Source organism: Lissotriton vulgaris, chromosome 8 (genome assembly GCF_964263255.1).
Source record: "Lissotriton vulgaris chromosome 8, aLisVul1.2, whole genome shotgun sequence".
Lineage (NCBI taxonomy): Eukaryota > Metazoa > Chordata > Amphibia > Caudata > Salamandridae > Lissotriton > Lissotriton vulgaris.
This window is the reverse complement of record NC_141696.1, coordinates 108898386-108920400: the sequence shown is the minus strand read 5'-3', so window position 1 is coordinate 108920400 and position 22015 is coordinate 108898386. Positions and strand designations below refer to the sequence as shown.

Below are 22015 nucleotides of genomic sequence, written 5' to 3'. Positions count from 1 at the left end.
CTTTTCCTAGAGATGGTGATCTCCGATTTTGCTGAATAACAAATGAGATGGGGGGTTGGTAGATCAGCGAAGAACAGAGTGGGAAAGAGCAGGAAAGCACATGTTATACTAAGAGAGGTAAAGTAGAGAGAGAAGGGGGTATAGATGAGATAGGCAGAGCCATGAAGTGTGAAGGTGAGGTAGCAAAAAAGTAACATATACAGAGCTAGGTAGAGAATCGGAGTTGGAGGAATAGATAATGCTTTCGAGTAAGGTCGAGGGCTAGAGGTAGGCAGAATTAAATGTAGATAGTGGGAGGGGGTGGGGTTTTGTGGGGTGCATGTATGGGAGAGCTAGAGAGGTAAGTTAAAAAGAAGGGTTAGAGAGGAGTAGAGACTGAGGTAGAGGTGAACATGTGGAGTAGTGCGAGAAGTATAGAGTCGTATGCAAGGCAGAGCAAGCACAGTGAAGCAGAGGGGACAAAATGAGAAGAGGTATCGAAAGACAGGTCAGGTAAAGAGGGTTGAGGGGACAAAAAAATAAGCTGGTAATAGAGAGACTAGGGTGAGTTGGAGGAAAAAAAGTGAGGTTGGCATAGATGTAGTGAGAGGGTGAAGAAGAGACGGTGGTGAGATAGATGAATGTATAATGTGAGAGACAACAGAGGTCTGGAGGGTGAAATGCAATGAATCAAGAGGTCCAGAGAGATGAGGTAATAATTGATCAATAAAATGGGTAGACCTGGAGAAATGGATTGCAAGTAGGGGGTAAAGTAGTTGGAGCGTAGAGGTGGGAGGTGCAGAAAGAGCAGTGAGTAGTGAATGAATGGTGAGGTAAAATGAAAGTTTGGGTGAGGCAAAAAGAGTAGATGTAAAAAATTGTGAAATTGAAACTGCACAGTTAACTGCACAGTGGTGTTTTGTAGGAAGAGAGTAGGTAGAGATGTAGACATTAGCTCCGAGTGGTAGGAAGAGGGGGTCAGTTTGTGCAATGGAGCAAGAGAGGTGGTTGTGAGAGGTGTGTTAGGAGAGGTGAAAGTCTGCTATGTGAGGTTGAGCGAAAAGGTGTAGGTACAGAGTGTTGCAGTAGAAGCGAGTGCATTAAGGAGTGACATGCGCAAAAAAATGAGTACTTTTAATTTAATTGCCACCAGCTACCTAGGAGCACAGGAGTTAAGGTTGGGAGGCCCAGTAACCACATGAAGCTTGAGGCAAGTGTACAATCCCATATGTCAAATTAAAATGATCATTGGCATGATGGTTAAAAATGTCACACCTTTGCCACATAAAAAACAAAAATGTCCCGCCTCCTTAACATAGCCAATTTATGACTACAATAACATTTTGACATTTAAAGCACTGTTGTCCGTGTTCTACTAGTGATGATCTTTAAACATGCCTTTTAGTTGTGCCAGGCGTTTTCTCATCCTTATTTGTGAAACCAGAATGAACCTCAACCTAAGCAACAACTCAAATTTCAGTCCGCTGCAATGTTACTTAAACACTTTATATTTAAATAGGAGCCCAGTAAAAATAAATATAAAAAACAAAATAATAAAAACTCTTAATACCAGCTTTACAACTGAAGAGAAAGGAACTATTTTTAGGAGGATGTGAACAATGTGCACAGGCTAAAGGGAGCTACTGTCTTGCGATGCCACCTGCTAACCATTTCAAATTCAGAAACTTACTTAAAACATGGCTTTTTTGCAATCTATCTATAGTCCACTTCTAGTTACTTGCCTTCTGTTTTACTTCCCTATTCAGACATCTTCCAGACATCTACTAAATAAAGTAAACACTTAGTTTGTTCTTTCCCCCCCTTTTCTATTCCCCTCGCCTTATCTGCTAAATAATCAAAAAAGCCAACAGCCTTGTCTACCTGGCTGACAACCTCTCCCTCCAGTGGCTGTCGAATCTCAGACAACCGGCACACCACCAGACTGGACACAAAGAGGTGCAAAAAAGAAGATGCAAGGCCACATGCCTTCTCCAGCTAGCCACCTAGAAAGAGATAAAAGGTAGTGAATGAATGGGTTACAGTTTGACTACAGACTGTAGAACCAACCGCCATCTTGTATTGTGTCAAAGGCTCCATTTGTGCTACCATCGTTGTCTCCCATATATATTTTTTTATTTTTGTGGTCCCCGCTCACGATTCTAATGAGAATTCTTTGATCCGTCCCATCTAGCTTTTTTGTGCAGAGCTTTCAGTGAGGTCAAAAAAGCCCTCTGGACTTTTTGTGATAGCAAACATGCCAATCCCAGTGAATTGGCCAGCTTCTCAATGCATCTGTGTGAGAAAGTACAACAAATTATTTGCCATGTTTTTTTTCCCAAGACACATCAGAAGCCCAATAGCTGACTTCCACCAAGGAAAGTTCTCAGTTCTTCTCGTTACGACCAGCCCCCTTTATTAGAAGGCTATTTAATTTCCATTCACCTCTGTTTTCCTAAAATCATAAAAACAAAGTATACAGACAATAAAAAAAATAGATACAGTATAAGAATTCCTGCTGGATTTCTAATCTTATGCTCTGGCCTGACAAGACACCTGTCCCCAAACAATTATGTATCACCAGTAGTGTAGCTTTATCGCTAACCACATGTTGAAAGCCAGGAGTTTGTTTTGATTGGACAGAAATTGTGCATTTCCACAAATAACTGCTTGCCATCTACACAGTTGTGGTGATTTTTAACTTTCAGGGACACACACATGACACTGCAATGCTACTAAAGTACCCTAGATAACTGGATTATTTATGGTGGTGTTCTCCAGCAGCAGCACAGACGGAAGAAGGGTAGTCATCAACCTACATAGGTCTGTCTTGATCGTGCAGCTGTCACGTAGGCTTTTAACCTACAGCAATATTGTACAGTATTTGTTTACCCACAAATACACTTACATTCCCATGCTATTTTATCTGCTTTTAATACTTCATATTACCATACAACATTTCTTTAAAATCAGACCTTTTGGCATTGGAAATGCTTTTAAAAAAATTGTAATAACTTAACAACTCTTAGTTTATGGTGTTCATTAGCAGTTCCACTGCCCACCACAGCTTTGTATTTCCTATCTATGGGTAATAACAAGATGCTTAAGATATGTTTCCTTTGGGAAAGTAAATAAGATGTCTCAGTGAGTCCATTTGTGTATACTAGCATAATGTGCTCAGGCGTTTTTTTATCCTTCCCCCTTCAGCCTCAGCTATAGCATTGTTTTTTAAAAGGTAAATTGCTCTGACATGCCTCCAGGCTTGTCAACCTGTGTGTATGATCTTGAGATTTATTGCATGAAGTTTGACATTAGTGTTTTCCTTTCTGTATTTGTTTTGCTTAAACTCCAGTTTCCCTTAAAGCTTTGTTCATTTTTTTCGGCAAATCAAGTGGAATAATTTGATATTCATAAGCTAACTTATAATACCACTTTTTTGCCACCTGGTGCATCTGGGTCACCACTCAAAACCAGTCTTACTCGATCATTTTAAAGATGTATATTTCTTGTTGGTGGCTTGTAAAATTTGGAACATTGGCTTTTTAAAAACTGACATTAGCAAAACTGATAGGTCTCACCTGTGAAACCTTATATCTTTGCCTTTGCTTGTTTTGTTTCCATCCGAAATCATTCAGTTATGGCTGTCGGGCATTGTTAGAAATTGGGTTATTGGATGACAGAGGTTTGAGTCCTGGTCAAGCAGCAGCCACAATCCTAGTCTGGTACTAGCAAACCCCAAGTTACCCTGGTCTCAACTATCTGGTAGCTTGGCACAGAGTAGTGAGGGTTAACTTGGAGGCAATGTATAAAGTATTCGTGCAACATTTCAAACAGTAAAACCGCCACACAAAAAGAGCCAGGTTAGAAAAATAGAGCTTAATTTAATAAATAAAACCAGGCCAAAACAACAAAAATCCAATCAGTAGAACCAGAGTTATGATTTTTTGAAAGAATAAACTGCTATTTTGAGCTTCAAAGCATAAAGCCCCAACTGCGGCCATCAAGCCACGCTGGACTGGTCCAAGACAAAAGTTTGGGCGGTCCGCGATGGAGCGCGGGTCAGATATAGTTCCAGATTAATCATGCTGAAGGTTAACCACCTCAATTTTGGGCCAAGAGTTCCTTAAGCGTTGGAGAGCTTTGTGGGCGGTCATCGTGTGATGCAAAGAGCAGGCTGGGTGCTGGAATTTTGCTTTGTCGGTCTATGCTGCTGTGCGAAGAGACAGGCTGATGACTGGTCGCACTGATTTTTAGTGGAAGCAGTGTGGTCTCTGTGTGAACCGACCCAGTCGACAAGAGTCCAAAAGGTTTAATTCAAGAGCTCGGGAGCCACGCCAAGTGTCCAGGACCTAAGACGCACCACTTGGTGGTCAGGAACTCGTTGAAGACTGGTCCAGGAGCTGTTGGGGAATCTGTTATGTCCCTGAGGCTCAGATCAGGAGGCCAGCAATCTGAGTCACTGTTAGGTTCTGAGTTCTAGATTAAGTTGCAGATCTAGTTCTTCTTCCCCAGGCAAGAGGGCAGCACAGTAGAGTAGCAGTTCCTTTAGATCACCAGTTCCGCACAGTGGCAGTCCTTTTAACAGCATAGCAGTCCTTCCTCCTGACAGAGTTTCCTCCAGTCCAGAAGTTACTGAATTTGTGGGGGTCTGAGGTTCTTCTTTTAAACACAATTGAACCTTGTGAAGAAGGGAGAAGCTTCTTGAGGCATGCCTTTGATGTGTATAGAGGTCCTGCCTTCCCTGACTCCAGACTACACAAAGGGCTGTATACCCCCTGTAGTTAGAGACAGGACAGAGCCTATTTAGGTGTAAGTGAGGCTGGGCCCAGCTCCTCCCTCCCATCCTACCAGTGATGGCCCATTCACTCACACCTAAGTTCCCATTGTGTGTGGTTGACCAGGAGGAATACACAAAGCCCAACTGCCAACTACACCGAGTCATAATGCCAGAGGCAGGCTACAGGCACCAAATGGCTAAGGCAAGAAAATGCCAACTTTCTAAAAGTGACATTTTCAGAATTGTAATTCAGAATCCGACTTCACTATAAGTTAGGAATTTTAATTCGGATTTCACCAAACGTGAACCAGTCATCCCTTCCTATTTAGAAATGACACTTCTAAAATTTGATTTGACAAGGCAACTCTAATTTTATCCTATGGGAGGGATAGGTCTTGCAGTAGTGAAAACTAATTTGAGATGTTTTCACTTACTGGACTTGGGAAACTCAAAAGTACATGTCCAACTGTTGAAATACACTGCATCCTGCTCTTGGACCTGTCCAAGGCCTAACCTAGGGGTGAGCTACATGTATTAACAAGCATTTGCAATGCAATAGGTCTCGCATTAGGAAAGTTTGAGCTATTGGTATTGTAAATGACACATTTTTTTATTCATGTTTTGTTTTTGAAAATAGCAAAATTAATAGCTTTGTCATTTACAATGCCAATAGTTATAACTTTCGCAAATGTGACACCTATAGTATTTGTGATGTAATATGGGTTGTATTTACGTGCCTTACATGTATTGATATTACAAATAACAATGGCTTATTTTTTAAAATAATTAATACTTAAATAAAAGTGATTATAATTTATAATGGCAATAGCTTAAACTTTTGTAAATTACTTTTGTGAAGATTATGTTATTGTGCCGAAAATCCAAGAACAGAAGTGAAAGTGTAGTGGTATGGTGTAGTGGCGTAGAGTAGTTTGTTTCATAGTAGACTGAAGTGGCGTGGAGTGGAATGTTGTCAGTTAGAGTGCAGAAGTGTAGAGTAGCATAGAGTAAAGTCCAGTGGTGCAGAGTGGAGTGCTGCAGTGTAGAGCGGAGTAGAGTGCATTGGCATATAATGCAGTTGAGTGGCGGATAGTTGAGTGGCGGATAGTTGAGTGGTGCAGAGTGCAGTGGCATAGAGTGCAGAGATGCAGAGTAAAGTGAATTGGCATGGAGTAGACTGTTGAAGAATAGTGGTGAATAGTAGAATGGCGTAGAGTGCATTGGTCTAGGGTGCAGTGGCGTACAGTGGTGCAGAGTAGAGTGGTGTAAAGTGCAGTGGCATTGAGTACAGTGGTGCAGAGTGGACTAGAGTGGTATAGAGTGCAGTAACGTAGAGCGCAATGGTGTAGAGTGGCCTAGCGTATAGTGGCGTAGATTAGACATATAGTGGCGTAGAGTGCAGTAGCATTGAGTGCATTGGTTTTGAAGAAAAATTGTGTTGTCTGCACTGGCATAAAGTGCAGTGGTGTAGAGCACAGTAGTGTAGAATGGTACAGAGTAGAGTGGCATAGAGTGGTGCTGTGTAGATTTCAGTGGCATAGAGTGCATTGGTGTAGAGCAGAGTTGTGCAACGTGCAGTGAAATAGAGTGCAGTAGAGTAGATTGTTTCAGAGTAGAGTGAAGTGGCGTAGAGTGGAGGGGTGCAGGATAGAGTGCTGTAGCAGGATGCACTGGCGTAGAGTAGAGTGGAGTGGTGCAGGGTAGAGTGCTGTGGTAGAGTGCACTGACGTAGAGTGGAGTGGTACACAGCAGATGACATTGGCTTACTGTGATATAGAGTGCAGTGTTTCATACTAGAGTGGCAGAGAGTGGAATGGTGCAGAGGAGTTGTGCAGTGTTGAGTTGAGTGGCCTAAACTGGAGAGGGGTGTACGGTGCAGCGGCAAAAAGTGCAGATGTGCACAGTAGAGTGGGGTAGAGTGCATTGCCATACAGTAGAGTGGTGCAGAGTAGAGTCGAGGCATAGAGTGAAGTGGCGTAGAGTGCAGTGATACACAGTAGTAGTGTGGTAGTAGAGTGGTGTGGTGTAGAGTGGACTTGCATACAGTGTAGTGATGTAGAGTGCAGTGTACATTGGCGATGTGGCCAGTAGAGCGGCGTAGAGTAGAATGGGGCAGGGTAGAGTGCATTGGCATATAGTGCAGTAGCGAAGTAGAGTGGAGTATAGTTCAGGGCGGACCATGAGACATGCAGGGGCTGCACCAGAAGAGATTGCTGGAGTCCAGTGGTGAGAGTGCGACTGAGGGAGTGCACAAAAGAGAGAGACTGCAAGGCTGGGAGATCACGGGGACAGGGAGGCGTCAGAGGAGGGAGGGGGAGCTCGACACCATGCGCGAGAGAGAGGCAAGCGGAAAAACACAGGGCGAGAGGAGGAAGCAACCGAGCGAGAGAGTCAAGAGACCGAGCGAGAGACAGAGCGAGAGAGTAGAAAAAGGAACAGACAGGGAAGGGGCTGAGGCCAGACAAATGGGGAGCAGATCCATAGAAGCCCTTGGGCACGATAAGGGGAAAACTGAGGCAAGAGACAGATCCAAGCGACCAGGAAAACAAAGAGGCTGAGAGGAGAGAATGAAAACCAGACAGATCTGAGAGAGGGTGAAAACAAGCCTAGAAGGGAGAGAGCAAAAAAAACAAGCCCGGGGATACACCAAACAAGAACAGCGCATGCTCGTTAGCGAAACTCAGATCGTGATTAGTGTGTCTAGAACGGACTTACTTGTCTAGTACTATTAAAAGTAGACGGCTGTCTGACAAGTGCGGGGCTCCCATGAGTGAGGGAAGCCCCGCGGGTGCCAGGTGATGTGACGGAGCCTTTAGCAGCATAGCGAGACAAGAGCCTGGTGAGAGTGGGGGGGGAAGGAAGAGTGTGGGGGGGGGGAGTGTGTGTGTGTGTGGGGGGGGGGGGAGTGTGTGTGTGTGTATGTGGGGGGGAGTGTGTGTCGGAGCCTGTAGCAGCGCAGCGACTGTGTGTGTGGGGAGTGTGTGTGTGTGGGGGGGGGGAGTGTGTGTCGGAGCCTGTAGCAGCGCAGCGAGTGTGTGTGTGTGTGTGTGTGTGTGTGTGTGTGGGGGGGGGGAGTGTGTGTCGGAGCCTGTAGCAGCGCAGCGAGTGTGTGTGTGTGTGTGTGGGGAGTGTGAGTGTGTGTGTGGGGGGGGGGGGGGGAGTGTGTGTGTGTGTGGGGGGGGAGTGTGTGTGTGTGGGGGGGGGGAGTGTGTGTGTGGGGGGGGGGAGGGGGGGAGTGTGTGTCGGAGCCTGTAGCAGCGCAGCGACTGTGTGTGTGTGTCACTGCTGGGAATCTGGGACAGGAGATGTGCACGGCGCGTGGGTAAACGTGCACGCACACATCGTGAAATCGCAGACGGCCCTGTGCATGCCCATCCCCTGTCCCACTTTCCCAGCAAGTGGATAACAAAAGACGCTTCGCTGGACACAGCGCTTCGCGCTGCTTACACCAGCTCGACCTAAAAAGGAAGGTTTGGGCCTGGCAAAAGGTTTCTTTTGCCAGGTCGACATGGCAGGGTAAAACTGCAGATACAGACACTGCAATTGCAGGACTGAGCCATGTTTGAAGGGGCTACATAAATGGGCGGCACAATCAGTGCTGCAGGCCCATTACTGCTATTTAATTAACAGCCCCTGGGCACATGCAGTGCACTTTTAATAGGGACTTTGAAGTAAATTAAATATGCCAATAGGGTATAAGCCGAGGTTACTGTATTTCAGAGAAACTGCACAAACACTTATTACTGGTTAGCAGTGGTAAAATGCACAGAGTCCTAAGGTCCGCAATCAAGAAGTGAGCAAAAACAGGAAATCTGAAGACCATTAAAGTTACACATGCCAGGTCTAACAGGCACGCACGCTGAGCTGGCGATCTTACAATGATTACACTTTTAAAAAAAATTATAATTTCCACCATCTGATACAGCAGTGAGAGGAAGGCAGCTCGTGGGCAAACTGGGGCTGAGGATGCCTACATTTTACTAAAGAGGGCTGGGCGGAAAGGAGCAAAAAGTGACAGAGAGAATATAATCCGCAGTGCACTGGAGTTGTGTTTCTGACATTGGAAGTGGAGGGTATAAGTCATCATTGGGCGAGACAAAGACCAGAAGAGGGAAGAAAGCCATAGAATCAGAAGCAAAGAACTGAGATAGACAAGAAAGACATTGCATCATGAAGATACAAAGCCTACTCCAAATATGTATTGAATGCAATATGTCTCTTCAACAGAAAGCTAAATCTGTCTGTAATCAAGACCTACAAATAGTAAGTGAAACATCCTGCAACAGATGGGTTTTTTCAGAGGAAAAAATACCTTGCAAAATGTGATTTCTAGGTCTCGCCCACATACTTTGTTTATCTGTTGTTTAAGACGTATTGTGTAAATACCACTACTTAATTGGTTTTGAGTAAGATTATTGCTTATAGTTGCTTGGCTTTCTTGTCTGTCTCATTTGCTTGCTTGCTTATTCAATGCTTTTAAATTGCTTTACTTATCCTTCTAATGTTTGTCCATCCAGTTTGACATAGCTCCTTAACCATCCTATTCATTGGATGACTTTTAACATTCCGTGGCGGAAATCAAGAAACCTTTTCTTTTTTGTTTCAGAATATTTTCTTGCTTTCTATAACTCACCCTTATGTCTCCCCTCCTTGACTGCACTGCCATCAACGCATTCCATGTTGCAAGCTCCCTTTCGTGGTTTATTTTTTAACCCCACCTGTTGCCCCTTCACTCCTATAGGCTGAGGAGTAGTTGCATACACTGGACCTCAATCATGCCATCTCCACCTCTCCTCCTACAGCAACCACACTTGACAGAACGTTATGAGTGACCAACTCTTTGTGGACTTTACTGGACCTAAGAAAGACAAGGCAGTGACAAGATGTGCTATTTCTAGTTGGGTGTTCCCATATATCAGAACCAGCTATGCATGAACCTAGAAAGACCTTTAAGAGGGCTTTTGCACCCTCTCCATCAGAGCCAGGGCTGCCTCCCCAAAAGCGCATTAGTTTGACACCCCGAGTCAGCCATTTGGTCATCTCTGTATACTTTTGCTAAACGTTACAGCCTCACAGCCCAAGAAAGCTGTGCGGATACTTTGCCAAGGCTAGTCTGCATGACTTCGATGATTAACCCACACTACTTATTCCCGCTTCCTGGAAATTGCTGCTTTGGGACATCATCTAAAGGGGAGGAATCTGCAGGAAGATGTCTGTCAGAAGTAAAAGTCACTCTCTTTTGGTATTAATATTGCTGAGGGATATATAATCTTCATGCAGATTCCACACAACCCTCCTTTTGTCTCTGACGAGTCAGTGCGTTATAGGATCGGATCCCAAGGTACATAAATGTGCTAGGTGTAGTTGTTGCTATTGTTTGTTTTCTCGGTTCCTGTCTGCACGCATTGCTATGGCGAAACTGGTGCCAGTGCCCAGGTTGATACCTATTATACTTGGTGCTGTCATGTCTGGCGGAGGAGTTGTTGCTTAAAGCAACTCAAACAACTGCTGGGGAAACGTTTCCAGACCTGTGGGACTCCTGGGAGGATATACTCAAAGTGAGGTATCTGATGGAAGATTGTGTTCTCCAGAAATACCCCTACTTAAGGTAAGCAACGTTTACTTTTGTAGGCTGATGTACCATATTGAAAAGTTCCATTTAAACACAGCTTTTCTGAGAAGTCTGCTAAGGCTTTAAATATGGTCTTTATTGTCTGCCTGTAGGACATTATTACCTGTGACATTTTTTTATTGACCAAAATCCTCCAAGCAGACAAGCCATTATATTTTCCCCTTCCAATGGCATATATTGTTTCCTCTTCCTCTTCCTGTTACTGGTTACTAGATATAAGTACTTGGGAAGATTATGTTCTACTTCACAAACAATATGGTCTGTAACGTTTGCTGTATGGTCATCTTTGCACAGCTACAAATGCAGAATTGGTTATGGAATATTTAACTTTTTTGTTGACAACTTTTTACGGCCTTCAGTTTCGAGAGTAGGTCAGGAATCATCAAAATTGTTGATTGGCAGGCTGCTCTTCTTCTGCTAGTGACAGGAACGTCCAAATTCCAGTTGTTGATTGCACTAGTGTGCATTTTACCTAAAATGGCTGCCAGAAATGGAATGCTCCGCTACCACGTGTGTAGACATCTCTGCAGTTTTACTGAGGCTCATTGCAGGAAGCTTGTGGTCATCTGGGTAAACACTTTCTGCCCGTAGATTGAGCGAGCTTGGTACTGTAGTAAATGTTTAGAAAATAAATAAAAAATGCAGAAAATCAAATAAGCAGAGACTGTTATATAAATATTTTCTCGCTGAGCGACTTGATTCTACTTACTGAAGCAACGTGGATTGTGGATTCGTATCTTTTGTATTTTCTTGTGGCTGTAGCGGAGGGTAGTGTAAAAATATGCCTGCCACACGACCTTTGTAAGTCACTTAACTATATCTTTACAGCAAAAGTCGATATCTTCATCTTTATGCGACCAGTATTCACTTAAGATGCATACAATCGTACAGCAAAAGTCGATATCTTCATCTTTGTGCGACCAGTATTCACTTAAGATGCATACAATCCTAACGGAACAATCACTCTGATATACTGTCCTTTTCAAGCATACAACAATCTCGTGACCTCACCTAAATATTTGTTTCCTGGTCCTTTGGGTAGGTGAACTGTGACCCAGTAGAGTAAGAGTGCAGTCCTTTTCATGGTGAGCTGGAAAAGCTGATTACAAACGTGTAGATTTTTTTTACTTTAACAAAATTTACCGGGCCCATGCAGTAAGTTTAGAACAGTCTTCCGTTAAATTAATCTATTTTCCGCCGTTTGCTTGCACTGTCGCATGACAAACTTTGCAATTCGCAGGCTTGTTCACAGAAGGCAGAAAATCGTTTAGACGGCTTGTGAACATGAGTTGCAATATTTAGTTTAACTTTTTCCTTGTAAGAACACACTATCTTTTTAGTATTTAGAGTTTCACTGGAACACTCAACCAGCGGTATGCGGGGGGAAATAATGCTGTGTTGATACACGAGAAACTGCAAGTACCCATTTCTCTGCTTGTCTATTGTGAAATTGCCTTGCACCTATTTCTTATTAAATTTTTTTTAAATCTTTTACGGGCAATGCCTTATGCCAGGTAAAGTAGTAGGCTGCATTATACCTTTTATTTCAATAGTTTGCCACTTTACTGTCCCTGTTAGAAGACTGAGAAAGGGAACAGTGGTAGAGGAAAGCCATAGGTGGTGGAGACCCAGCATGCTTGTGTCTGTGTCTTGCTCTGCACCTCTGAGAACTTAGGGTCATGTTTACAAATATGGATCCACCATAGGAGGCGTAATTAGTCTAATGGCAACATGAGACCTCGTCATCTTAACCTCTTTTTTTACAACATAAAGATTTTTTAACTGAATTGATATGACCGTGTTTGAGATCGTTCATGCAGTCTGGATGCCTGATTATACGGTGTATGAAAATAGTTAATAGGCTTCTTCGGGAGTCCAGTGTAGATAACATTACTATAATTAAGCAGTGCAAAGATAGGAGCTCTTAGTCGCTAGTCAGTGGTTGGAATAGAGGCACAGGGGGATTTTCTTTAGGATGAAGAGCTGCATGTTCACCTAGTTAACTACAGTGCTGACTTGTGATGTTAAAGGTTCAGCATCTGAGATGATTCCTTGTTTTTAGGTCTCGGGACGAAGCTGCGAAGCAGCTTCCGGTCAGAGAATTAATGTCCTCTAGTGGGGCCTCAGAACCCGCCTCCCTGCCCCGTCTCTCACCATTGGCTGGCTTCCTAAAAGGAGGCCAGCCATTGGAGGAGAGATGCATCACTTCAAACAAGCCCCGTCTTTTTCGGATTTGGGGGCGTGATTTTTTGCATTCTTTAGCCCTGTGACGTCGTCCGTCACTCAGGACAGCAAAACACGCCCCCAAATCCGAAAAATGCCGTAAGCTTTGTGGCCGCCATTGCTGCCTAGCCTACGCCGAGTACGGTGATGCTGCCGCTTTCCACCCACTCTAGAGCCCCTTCCTCAGCTCTGACGCGGACACGGGCAGTCAGGTAAGCTTTTTCTTTTTTTTTCAAATGTATTTTTTAACCCCCGCGCCAGTCCCGTCCCTCCCCCCGCGCCAGTCCCGTCCCCCCTGCAGTTGCAAGGAGAGAGGATCCACAAAGTGCGCCAAACATCATCAGCTCGGTATAATAAATGCGCGCTTACTTTGAAAAGGCTCTGGAGCAAAAAAGGCGCTATGCGAGAGGAGTCTGTACATATTAAAAAACACAGTAGTACGTTCCTGAAAGACAATGGGCAGCTTCAGTTGTGGACACTAAATGGGGAGAAAAGGTCCAGGTCGTGGCATGCACCTCGGAGGATTTCCGAGTCCGGGTGTGCTCTAGTGGGTGGTGGTGTCCTGCGCCTAGCTTGCACAAGTATGTATCCCTAGAGGCGGAGGCTCTACTCTTTGCCCTGTTACTTGTTTACTCTCCCTCCACCTTTCCTCCTGAACTCCCGTCCTCCAGGAAGTGACCAGGGTGAGGGCACGTGAGCGACGGAGCTACGCAGAAAGTGTGCCCCTTCCACCGGAACCTGAGCAAAGCCTATAGAGTTTGGTGGTCAATTTCCGGGATTTTGGGCGCCGTCTTCCTCTTTCTCGGGCTTTCATTTTTCAACCACAGGACCACATACAATACTGCACAATTAAGTGAACATTTCTGCAAAATTCAAATTAACATTTTTGTGTGTCTCCATTCGAATGTTCATTGGCGCTTTGTAAACCAGCTTGCATGTGCTTATTAATATCTGCCTGTATAGCTGAAATATTTCCTAGGAAACTGCATTTGATAGTGTAGAATTGGGTAGCTAAGATTTGACCTCTGTCAGTGGGGTCCTCATGCATCATATCTCCATCACGTGTCACTTTCCTTTTATTAAGCAGTTTTCAACCTTTGCTAATAACCTTGGAGTGATCTTGGATTCTGACTTGGGTATTCGGACAGTGTTGCTGCCTATGGATCCACGGGTTCACTGTATGTATCGGGATATGGATATAACAATGAAAGAATAATGGAGGCCATACATTTTTGTGGTAAATATATGTTTAATAAAACACGTAGAGTTAACTTGTAAGGGGTACTGGATAGTCAGTGACAGTCAGTTGAGCCTCATTCCGAGAAAGCAAAACATCCATGTTGAAAATCTGCCTTTTCTGCATGGTGACCCAGGATTTTACACCTTTCTAGATCTTTGAAGGCCATGATTTGCTTGGCACTGCTCAGGCAGGAGTTGAGTTCACCCAGCTCACAGTACGGCACCAGCTCTAGTTGCTGTATCAGCCGCTCTTCAGAGGGCAGCAGACAATGGCCAATTTGTGGCATTGATATTGCTTTCTTTGTCTGCTGCCTTCGACACAGTTAACCTCAGCATCTGGATCAAAGATTAAATGAGATGGCAGTCCAGGATGTTGCAATTGATCGGTGCAGATCCTATTAGGAAGGTATAAGCCATTTATCTCTCACCATTCCAGTCAAAAGCTATAAAATTGAGGCAAGGGGTGCCACGGGGCTCCACATGCCACTGCAGGGAGGTTTATTGAAGTGAAATTTATTAAGCCCAACATTGTTCAACATCTACCTGAGATCTTTGGCTCGACTGATACATAGTCATAGAATTGACTTCCTAACTATGCCGGTGATACTCAAATTACTTTATCAGGTGATTGGTCCTCCCCTCTGCCCCAGGAAGCTTTTCACAACAGCGTGTGGTATCTCTTATTGGTTGGGATGTAATTGCCTACAATTTAATGGTGAGAAAACAGAGATCCCATGCTGCTCTACAGGAAGGCCACCTGGCCCGTTACCAGCAGACTTTTGGTCATTGCTTAATAGTACTGTCCCTGTTGCTACTTCACTCTTCAGAACCTTGATGTATTTATCAATGTCGATCTTTCTCTTTCCACACATGTAAATAAAAAGCCATCTACTTGTTTTATCTTAATGCATCTCCTCTGTAGAATTCTGCAACTTCTTCCATATGAATTCCGCCCTCTGGTAATTAAATTTTCCATTCTAAGTTGTTTGGACTGCTGCAGCTCGCTATTCTTAGGTGCACCAAATTACATACTTAAGTGACTGTACCACGTTCAAATGGCTGCTGATAAGCTAGCCCATCTCGTCCTCAACAATTTTTATCTTCTGATCCTTTTTGCACTTTACACTGGTTACTGGTGCCAAAAAGGTTTACATTTAAATTTCTTTGTATAATTCATAAATCTATACATCAGAAAGGCCCTCATTTTCCACAGACCAGATTTTCTCGCTATATGCCTGTACGCTGACGATGTCTACCAGCGTCAACCTTCTTACAGGTCCTAAATTGAGGAAGGCGTGAGTGAGCGGGCGCGCTTTCTCCTACCAAACAATACAGTAATGAACTGTCTGTCTGTGTGCGCGGCTCTGTCTGTCTGTGTGCGCGGCTCTGTCTGTCTGTGTGCGCGGCTCTGCCTGTCTGTGTGCGCGGCTCTGCCTGTCTGTGTGCGCGGCTCTGCCTGTCTGTGTGCGCGGCTCTGCCTGTCTGTGTGCGCGGCTCTGCCTGTCTGTGTGCGCGGCTCTGTCTGTGGCTCTGTGTGGGTGGCTCTGTGGCTCTGTGTGGGTGGCTCTGTATGTGTGGCTCTGTATGTGTGTGGGTGGCTTTATTGGGTGGCTCTGTGTGGGTGTAAATGCAATAGGTCATGAATTTGCGAGCGATTAAGCTATTGGCATTGTAAATGACAATGCCATTTATTTAACGATTAAGCTATTGGCAATGTAAATGACAATGCCATTTATTTCTGATTTAAAAAAAATAAAAAATCATGAGCAATGCCAATAGCTCTACCTTTAATAATGCCGAGACCATTGCATTGTAAATGCTTGTTTAACTTTTGGTGATGTGGATGAGTGTGTTGATTGTCCCCAGGGACAGACGAGGAGTATGGAGACTGGTTCTGTCATTACGAAAACTAGGATTTCTGTGTTAGTTCTATTAATAAACCGAATGCTTTCCTTCATCCCATGGAACACCTGATACATGCCCATTGCTGAACTGAATCCAAATAAGTTGTCGTGGAGGAGATGATTCTGTTCAGCGTAATCTTGGACTTGTATAGCAACTTCCCTTTGCATATTTCTGCTAGGATGTGGTAGATTGGAGATTGGGTGGTAGTTTGCCTAACTCTTCGGGTCTCCTGATGTCTTTAGAAGATAATGCTGTGTTTTAGAGAGGTTGGATCTACTCCCTTTAGAATAGAGCCATTTCTCAAAATGAAGAAATCCCCCAAAAATTGTTTGAAGCAGGTGGCAGGACATAGTTTGACATGTATACTTGACGCATTCATCTTTCTTCCCATTGTTAGTTCTTTCTTTTCCATCTATTTAAAGTTGGAGACGATGGATTGAAATGGGGGTGGGTGGATAGGCCGAGTGACAAGTCTATGATCTTTGCTTTAAATACTCCAGTAGGCCTTGAGTGTTTGATTCCACAAGGATTATTATTCAGGGTGCCTTAGAATGACACCTCTTGGTAGGTACAGAAGATCTGAATAAGTATGTGTATAGTAGTATATCATTTTAGCTCTATTAGCTTTATAATAGGTTTTTAGGTGTCTTGTGTAAATGAGTTCAGTAGACTCCATTAGCTCTCCTGATTGGTCTTCGTCTGTTTCTGATCAGCTAGTTCCCTGCTGGACCATTATTGAGCTCCTGCTTAGACTGATTAATTTTGGTTGGGGCTGGCTTGTCGAATTTGGAGGAGGTATTGTGGTGGAGGTTGTCTATTAGTGCCCTGGGGCCTGTTGGGTCCGGGGAGTTCAGTCTTGTACCATTAAAGGTAGTGCCGAGAAGTTCATAGGAATTTTCTATAGTGCCTGATCACAATGGAAATGTTATTATTTCTGCTGGACTGATGTATTGTGTCAAATCTCAGTCAAGGGCATGTTTGCCACTGTGTGCTGCTCCACTCAACGCTTTGGTTAAGTCTAAGGCCTCCATGTTTTCAGTGAAGTCCAAAGCTGGTTTGGACTCTTCCTATCAACCCACTAGTTAAAGTCGCCTGTGATAACCATTTTCCTGACTTGGTCTAAAGTTGGAAGTTCGTTTTCATGCATTCATCCAGGGAAATTTCGTGGTATCCAAGTTGGCGATAGTTCAGTGCCAGGATGAACAAACTATAGAGATTAAAAGCACAGTGACCAGGTATGAATATGAAGACTGGGTAAGCTGTAAAAGGCATTTGTGGGAATGTTAAAGCAGTTGAGTGTACAATGCTACTCCTCATTTAACCTTGACTTCTCTGTTTCTGAAGATGATCTTGTGACCCCAAAGAAGGAGGTTCTCTGACAGCTGAGGAGCTGTCGTGCAACCAGGTCTTGTGAGGCAGACTGCATGACAGTTTATATAAAGGATTTGATGGGTGCCCAGAGAGTACTTTGAAGTTGAGTGAGTGTTAACCATCAGTGAGTGAAGAGTGAGTTGGGCTTGTTCTCCGCACTACCTAGATTGTGCTATGGACGAGTCCAGCTAGTCCTTGCTCCCCCCCCCCCCCCATGGGTGCTGAGGGAGAGCTTCCCAAGTTTAGTTGTTGTTTATGTAAATGTGAATGACCAATAATATGCACAGCGTGCATCCGTCTTCTGTATTGAAACTTAAAGCGGAGGAGCCCGGAAGCTCTATTTGCTTTCAGTGACTGCATTGCTTGGGGCACAGCTTACATTCCCTTGCACCATCCCTACCTGCTTATCACGGATTAACATAGAGGAGGCACTGATAGAAAAGGAGCGTTCTCCTATTTCCAGTAGTATATCTACCTAGCGTATCCCTGACTGGAATTGCCAGAGGAGGGCAAGCTCTCTAAACCTATGGGAAAATGGATATGAGTAAATGAGATAAGAGGAGCTGGCCTGCCCTGCATTTCCCCACCTCCAGGGGCATGGTCTGGCTTTTGCCTCCCTGGACGGACCCAGCTGGGCCCTATAGATTAGTTAACAGCTGGAAGGGGAGCAATTAACTTTCAGTAGTGCCTAGCACTTGGGAGCCTGGATCTTAGGGCTGGGACATTTGACCAACCCCTCAATGAAGCACACAAATGTAATGCTTTTTACTGATGATGCAAGTGATTGGAAGACAAGCATTCTATAGTCTGAGCATACCTTTGTTATGGTGTGGTTAGGAAAATTCCCCAGGCTACATGACAGTATTTCGTCAGGCTGTTTCCTTGTGCTATGTGGAGTAGTGTTTAAATTTGTTTATTTTGTTATGGCTGTATGATGTTTAATGCATACGTTGAGTAAAAGGTTGTCTTTTCCTCAGGAACATGATGAAACTAAGCCGCTGCTGCCCAATTCCAGTTTACTTAACAAGGCTCCAAACGGATCGGAGCAAAACTACACCATTTCCGCAACACGCACAGATGAACAGGCTATGCTGTCGTCCATTCTTGCTAAAACAGCACTGTAAGTATAGTGCATGAAAAGGTTTGGGGTGAAGTGTGGTAGGTAATGGATACCGGTGTGTAGTTTTCCGAGAGGTTTCTTGATATTTTAGTTGTTTAGAGTGATTTGTTTTCACAAAATGACTTATGTCTCAAATAGTCGGCTCAGCAACGTAGATATGACTTGTATAGGACAACAGGTAAGCTGGAGTACTGGTGTAATCTGTTCTGCCAAACTGCACTTAATGATGCATCCATGCAAACAACGGTGCCGAGTGAGAGTAAATGCCATCAGAGTGGCAATTAGTAAGATTGCAGATACTCTGTTGATGCTCTGTGTTGTGACAGGAGAGGCTGTCATTTTGGTCGTAAGTCCTAAAGGAACATTGCAGAGCCACTGAAGTTCAGTCCCTCCTAACCACACACAGGTTCTATAAGGTCACGTTGTACCACATCTTGAAAACACTTCAGCTGGAACACTCCATTTTAACAGGGCAATTGATGCACTTTAATGTGCTTGTAAACATTCTCAAATATCTGCCAAATACACATTGCCTCCTCTGACCCACACAGTGCTCAAAGCCATCCTGGACATCAGGAACGCCAAGAAACCTAGGTAACTAGGCTATATTGGGCCTTGACTAAAACTACTAAAGCAGACTTTTGTGACTAACAATCTGGAAGCTAGATTTCAACACTGACCTGCCAGAGTAAGAATGGGGTAAAGCTTTAGCTTACCCTAAAACAGTGTAAAAAAAAGCTCTGTTTAAATTAAGTATGGTATGAAAAAAACATTTGTACAGCGCACGTTCACCAGCGGCTTCTTGGAGCTTTAGGACAGACAGAAAGCAGATTGCGGAAGGGACAATTTATTCATGGCTTGCGAAAACAACCACGTCTTTAGGGCTCTCCTAAATGAATGGTAGGTGAGCAAGAGACGGAGATCAGGTGGGAGGGAGTTCCAGAGATGCGTGGCCTGGAAAGCAAATCTCAATCTCCCAAGCCTTTTCCGCCTGAAAGGACATGAGGATAGCAAGTTAAGGCCGGCCGAGCAGAGAACTCGGGAGGGAATGTATCTGGGGAGAAGGGAAGCAATGAAGGATGGGCCTTAGTCGGCAAGGGCCAGGTAAGTAATGCAGCCCACCTGAAAAAGACTGCGCTGGACTACAGGAAGCCAGTGCAAGCTCCTTAAAAGGAGTTTGACGGAACTGGTCTTTGGCTGCCGAAAGACCATTCTGGCTGCTTGATTTTGAACAAGTTGCAGTTGATGGGACTGATAAAGAGGGATGCCTACGTGTAGTGAGTTAGCATAATCCATGCGGGAAACCACTAGTCCCAGCGTAGCATGGACCAAAGCATCATGGGTGAGAAATCTGCTGATCTTTCTGATGCGGCGTAGATGGTAAAAACAGACCGACATCACAGATTTAATTTGATGTTTCATGGACAGGTCTTTGCTAATGGTAACTCCCAGGCTCTTGACCAAGCTCACTGGATAGGGGGCACAGCCCAGAGTGTGCGGCCAAAAGCTAGAGTTCCATGGGTTGCCCGTGGGTCCAGTGAGCACCAGCTCGGTCTTATCTGGATTCAGCTTAAGCTGGTTGGCATTCATCCAGCAGCTGATGGTCATCATTGTCGACTGAAAGATTTCAATGGAGGCGGGGGAGGAATCGATATTAAAGATAAGCTGGAGGTCATCCGCATAAGTGGAGAAGTGTGGCTCACTGGTTAGAGGAGGCATACCCTGAAGCAGAGGTCAGACCAGGGACCAGGGTTCAATTCCCGGTGCGGCAGGGTCTTGAGCCCAATTGTCCACGGACTTGATAATTCTTGCTTCGGTGCCCACTCTAATCACGAGTTCACACTCTGCAACTCTGGGCATTAGCTTGCTTAATCTCCACAACGGCCTCCCCGCGGCGGGATGCCTGGCTTTCACCTTGGGATGCCCAGTACGGGTTATCTCACAGGGAAAAGCCAGGACGGGTTCCCAAGGCAAGCGCCGAGATGCCCTAGGATAAGTCGAGCGCTATATAAGAACACACACACATACATACATACATACATACATACATACATACATAATTGAAGATGACCACTGGTTTCTCCCTTAGCATAGAAATCAAAGGAAGGGTGTAGAGATTAAATAATAAGGGGGGAGAGAGCTGAACCTTATGGGACCCCACAAGTAAGGTCCTTCTCTTCAGACCTAAAAGGGCCGAGCCGAACCGCTTGCTTTCAGTCTTGCAGAAATGACCCAAGCCACCTGAGCGGGGTGCCCCTGATGCCGGCGTTCTTGACCCGCTGAATAAGGATGGAGTGATCAACGGTGTCGAACGCCGCCGACCAGTCAAGGAGCACTAGGGCCTGGGAGATGTTTTGGTCCGCCCCCTTTCTGAGTTCGTTATGGATTGCCACCATGAAGGACTCGGTGGAATGCTGGGGTCTGAATCCCGCCTGGTGCTGGTCCAGGAACAGAGAGCTTTCTATGAAGGAGCCAAGGCAGCTGGAGACATGGGCCTCTAGTAATTTACCTAGGAAGGGGAGCAGGGAAATTGGTCGAAAATTGCTCAGGGTCGCCGGGTCTGCCCCAGGTTTCTTAAGGATGGGTGCTACAATGGCCGATTTTAAATTGGCTAGGGACCTCACCCAGTCCAAGGGAGTTGTTTCGCAGGGAAAGGGGCACATCGGGAAAATTAAGGAAGATCTCGCGAGCAATGTGGGCAGGGCAACTGTCTGAGGGAGAGCCTGAGCGAACTCTACAGAGGAGTGTGGGAAACGTCTCTTTTGTGATCAGGGGGAACTTCAGGTGTGAGAGGGAGTTAATAGGAGAGCGACCAATGTCGACTCCCAAATCGGGTTTGGGAATGGTTGCTTTGATTAGAGCTATCTTCTCAACAAAATAATTGTTGAGAGAATGACAGAGGCTGAGAGGAGGGTTAAGTTATCGTAATCCTATGAGGTTTGACGAGTTCATCCACTATGGTGAAAATCTCCCTCGATTTGTTGGAGTTGAGAATGTTTTGCGAAAAGTACGTAGTTTTGGCCGCAAGGATTGCTGATTTTTATATTCTCTCAGGGTAGTCAGGAAGACTATCTTCTTAAGAGAGCAGTAGTCAACCCTCCACTTGCGCTCAGCTTGCCGAAGGGCCAGCTTCATATCCAGTAAGTCCTTGGAAAACCAGTCCTGGGCATCATGGGGGCGCTTAATCCTGATTCTCTGTAGTGGGGCAAAGGAATCGCGAGCTTCTGCCAGCCAGGTATGAATATTGTCTGCCTGAGCATGGACAGACCAGGGGAGGCCATCCACCCCAAAAGGTGAGTGGGTCGTCGTGGTTAACGAAAGGCAGAGCGAAGGAAGATCCACCAGGCACCAATTGCGAACCTGTGGGCGATTATAAGGGCAGGCTTTCACAGTTGGGATTATGGGCAGAATGAAAGAGATAAAGAAATGATCCGCCAGGCACATGGAGAGATCTGTATGCTTACAACGTCCTGATTTAAGGACCACAGTTGGTCCAGGGAATGGCCCTTAACATGAGTAGGAGCGTGGATATGCGCAAGAAAATTAAGTCCTGTTTTTAGGTCCGTAAACTCCATGGAGGAGGCACTTTCATGCTGGGCGTTAGGCCAGTAATTAAAGTCGCCTATTATGAGGATACTGGCGTGATTTATTGCCAGCTCAGCCACCACACTTCCAAACTGATGGGGGAAGCCCGGCTTCTGACCGGGAGGGCGATAGAAGAGGGCAAAAATAAGAGGGCGAATATCTGACTCAAGTTTAAAGATTACATAAT

The 22015-nt window shown here is 44.9% G+C and overlaps 1 protein-coding gene across 1 annotated transcript in view; it reads left to right on the top strand.

The window, feature by feature from the left end:
* LAMTOR1 (late endosomal/lysosomal adaptor, MAPK and MTOR activator 1) overlaps nt 1–22015 on the top strand; it is a 149003-nt gene that overhangs the window by 39106 nt on the left and 87882 nt on the right. Inside the window, exon 2 of the mRNA XM_086933773.1 lies at nt 18101–18243. Within this exon, the coding sequence (XP_086789899.1) occupies nt 18101–18243 (143 nt within the window). The remainder of the gene's footprint in view (nt 1–18100; nt 18244–22015) is intronic.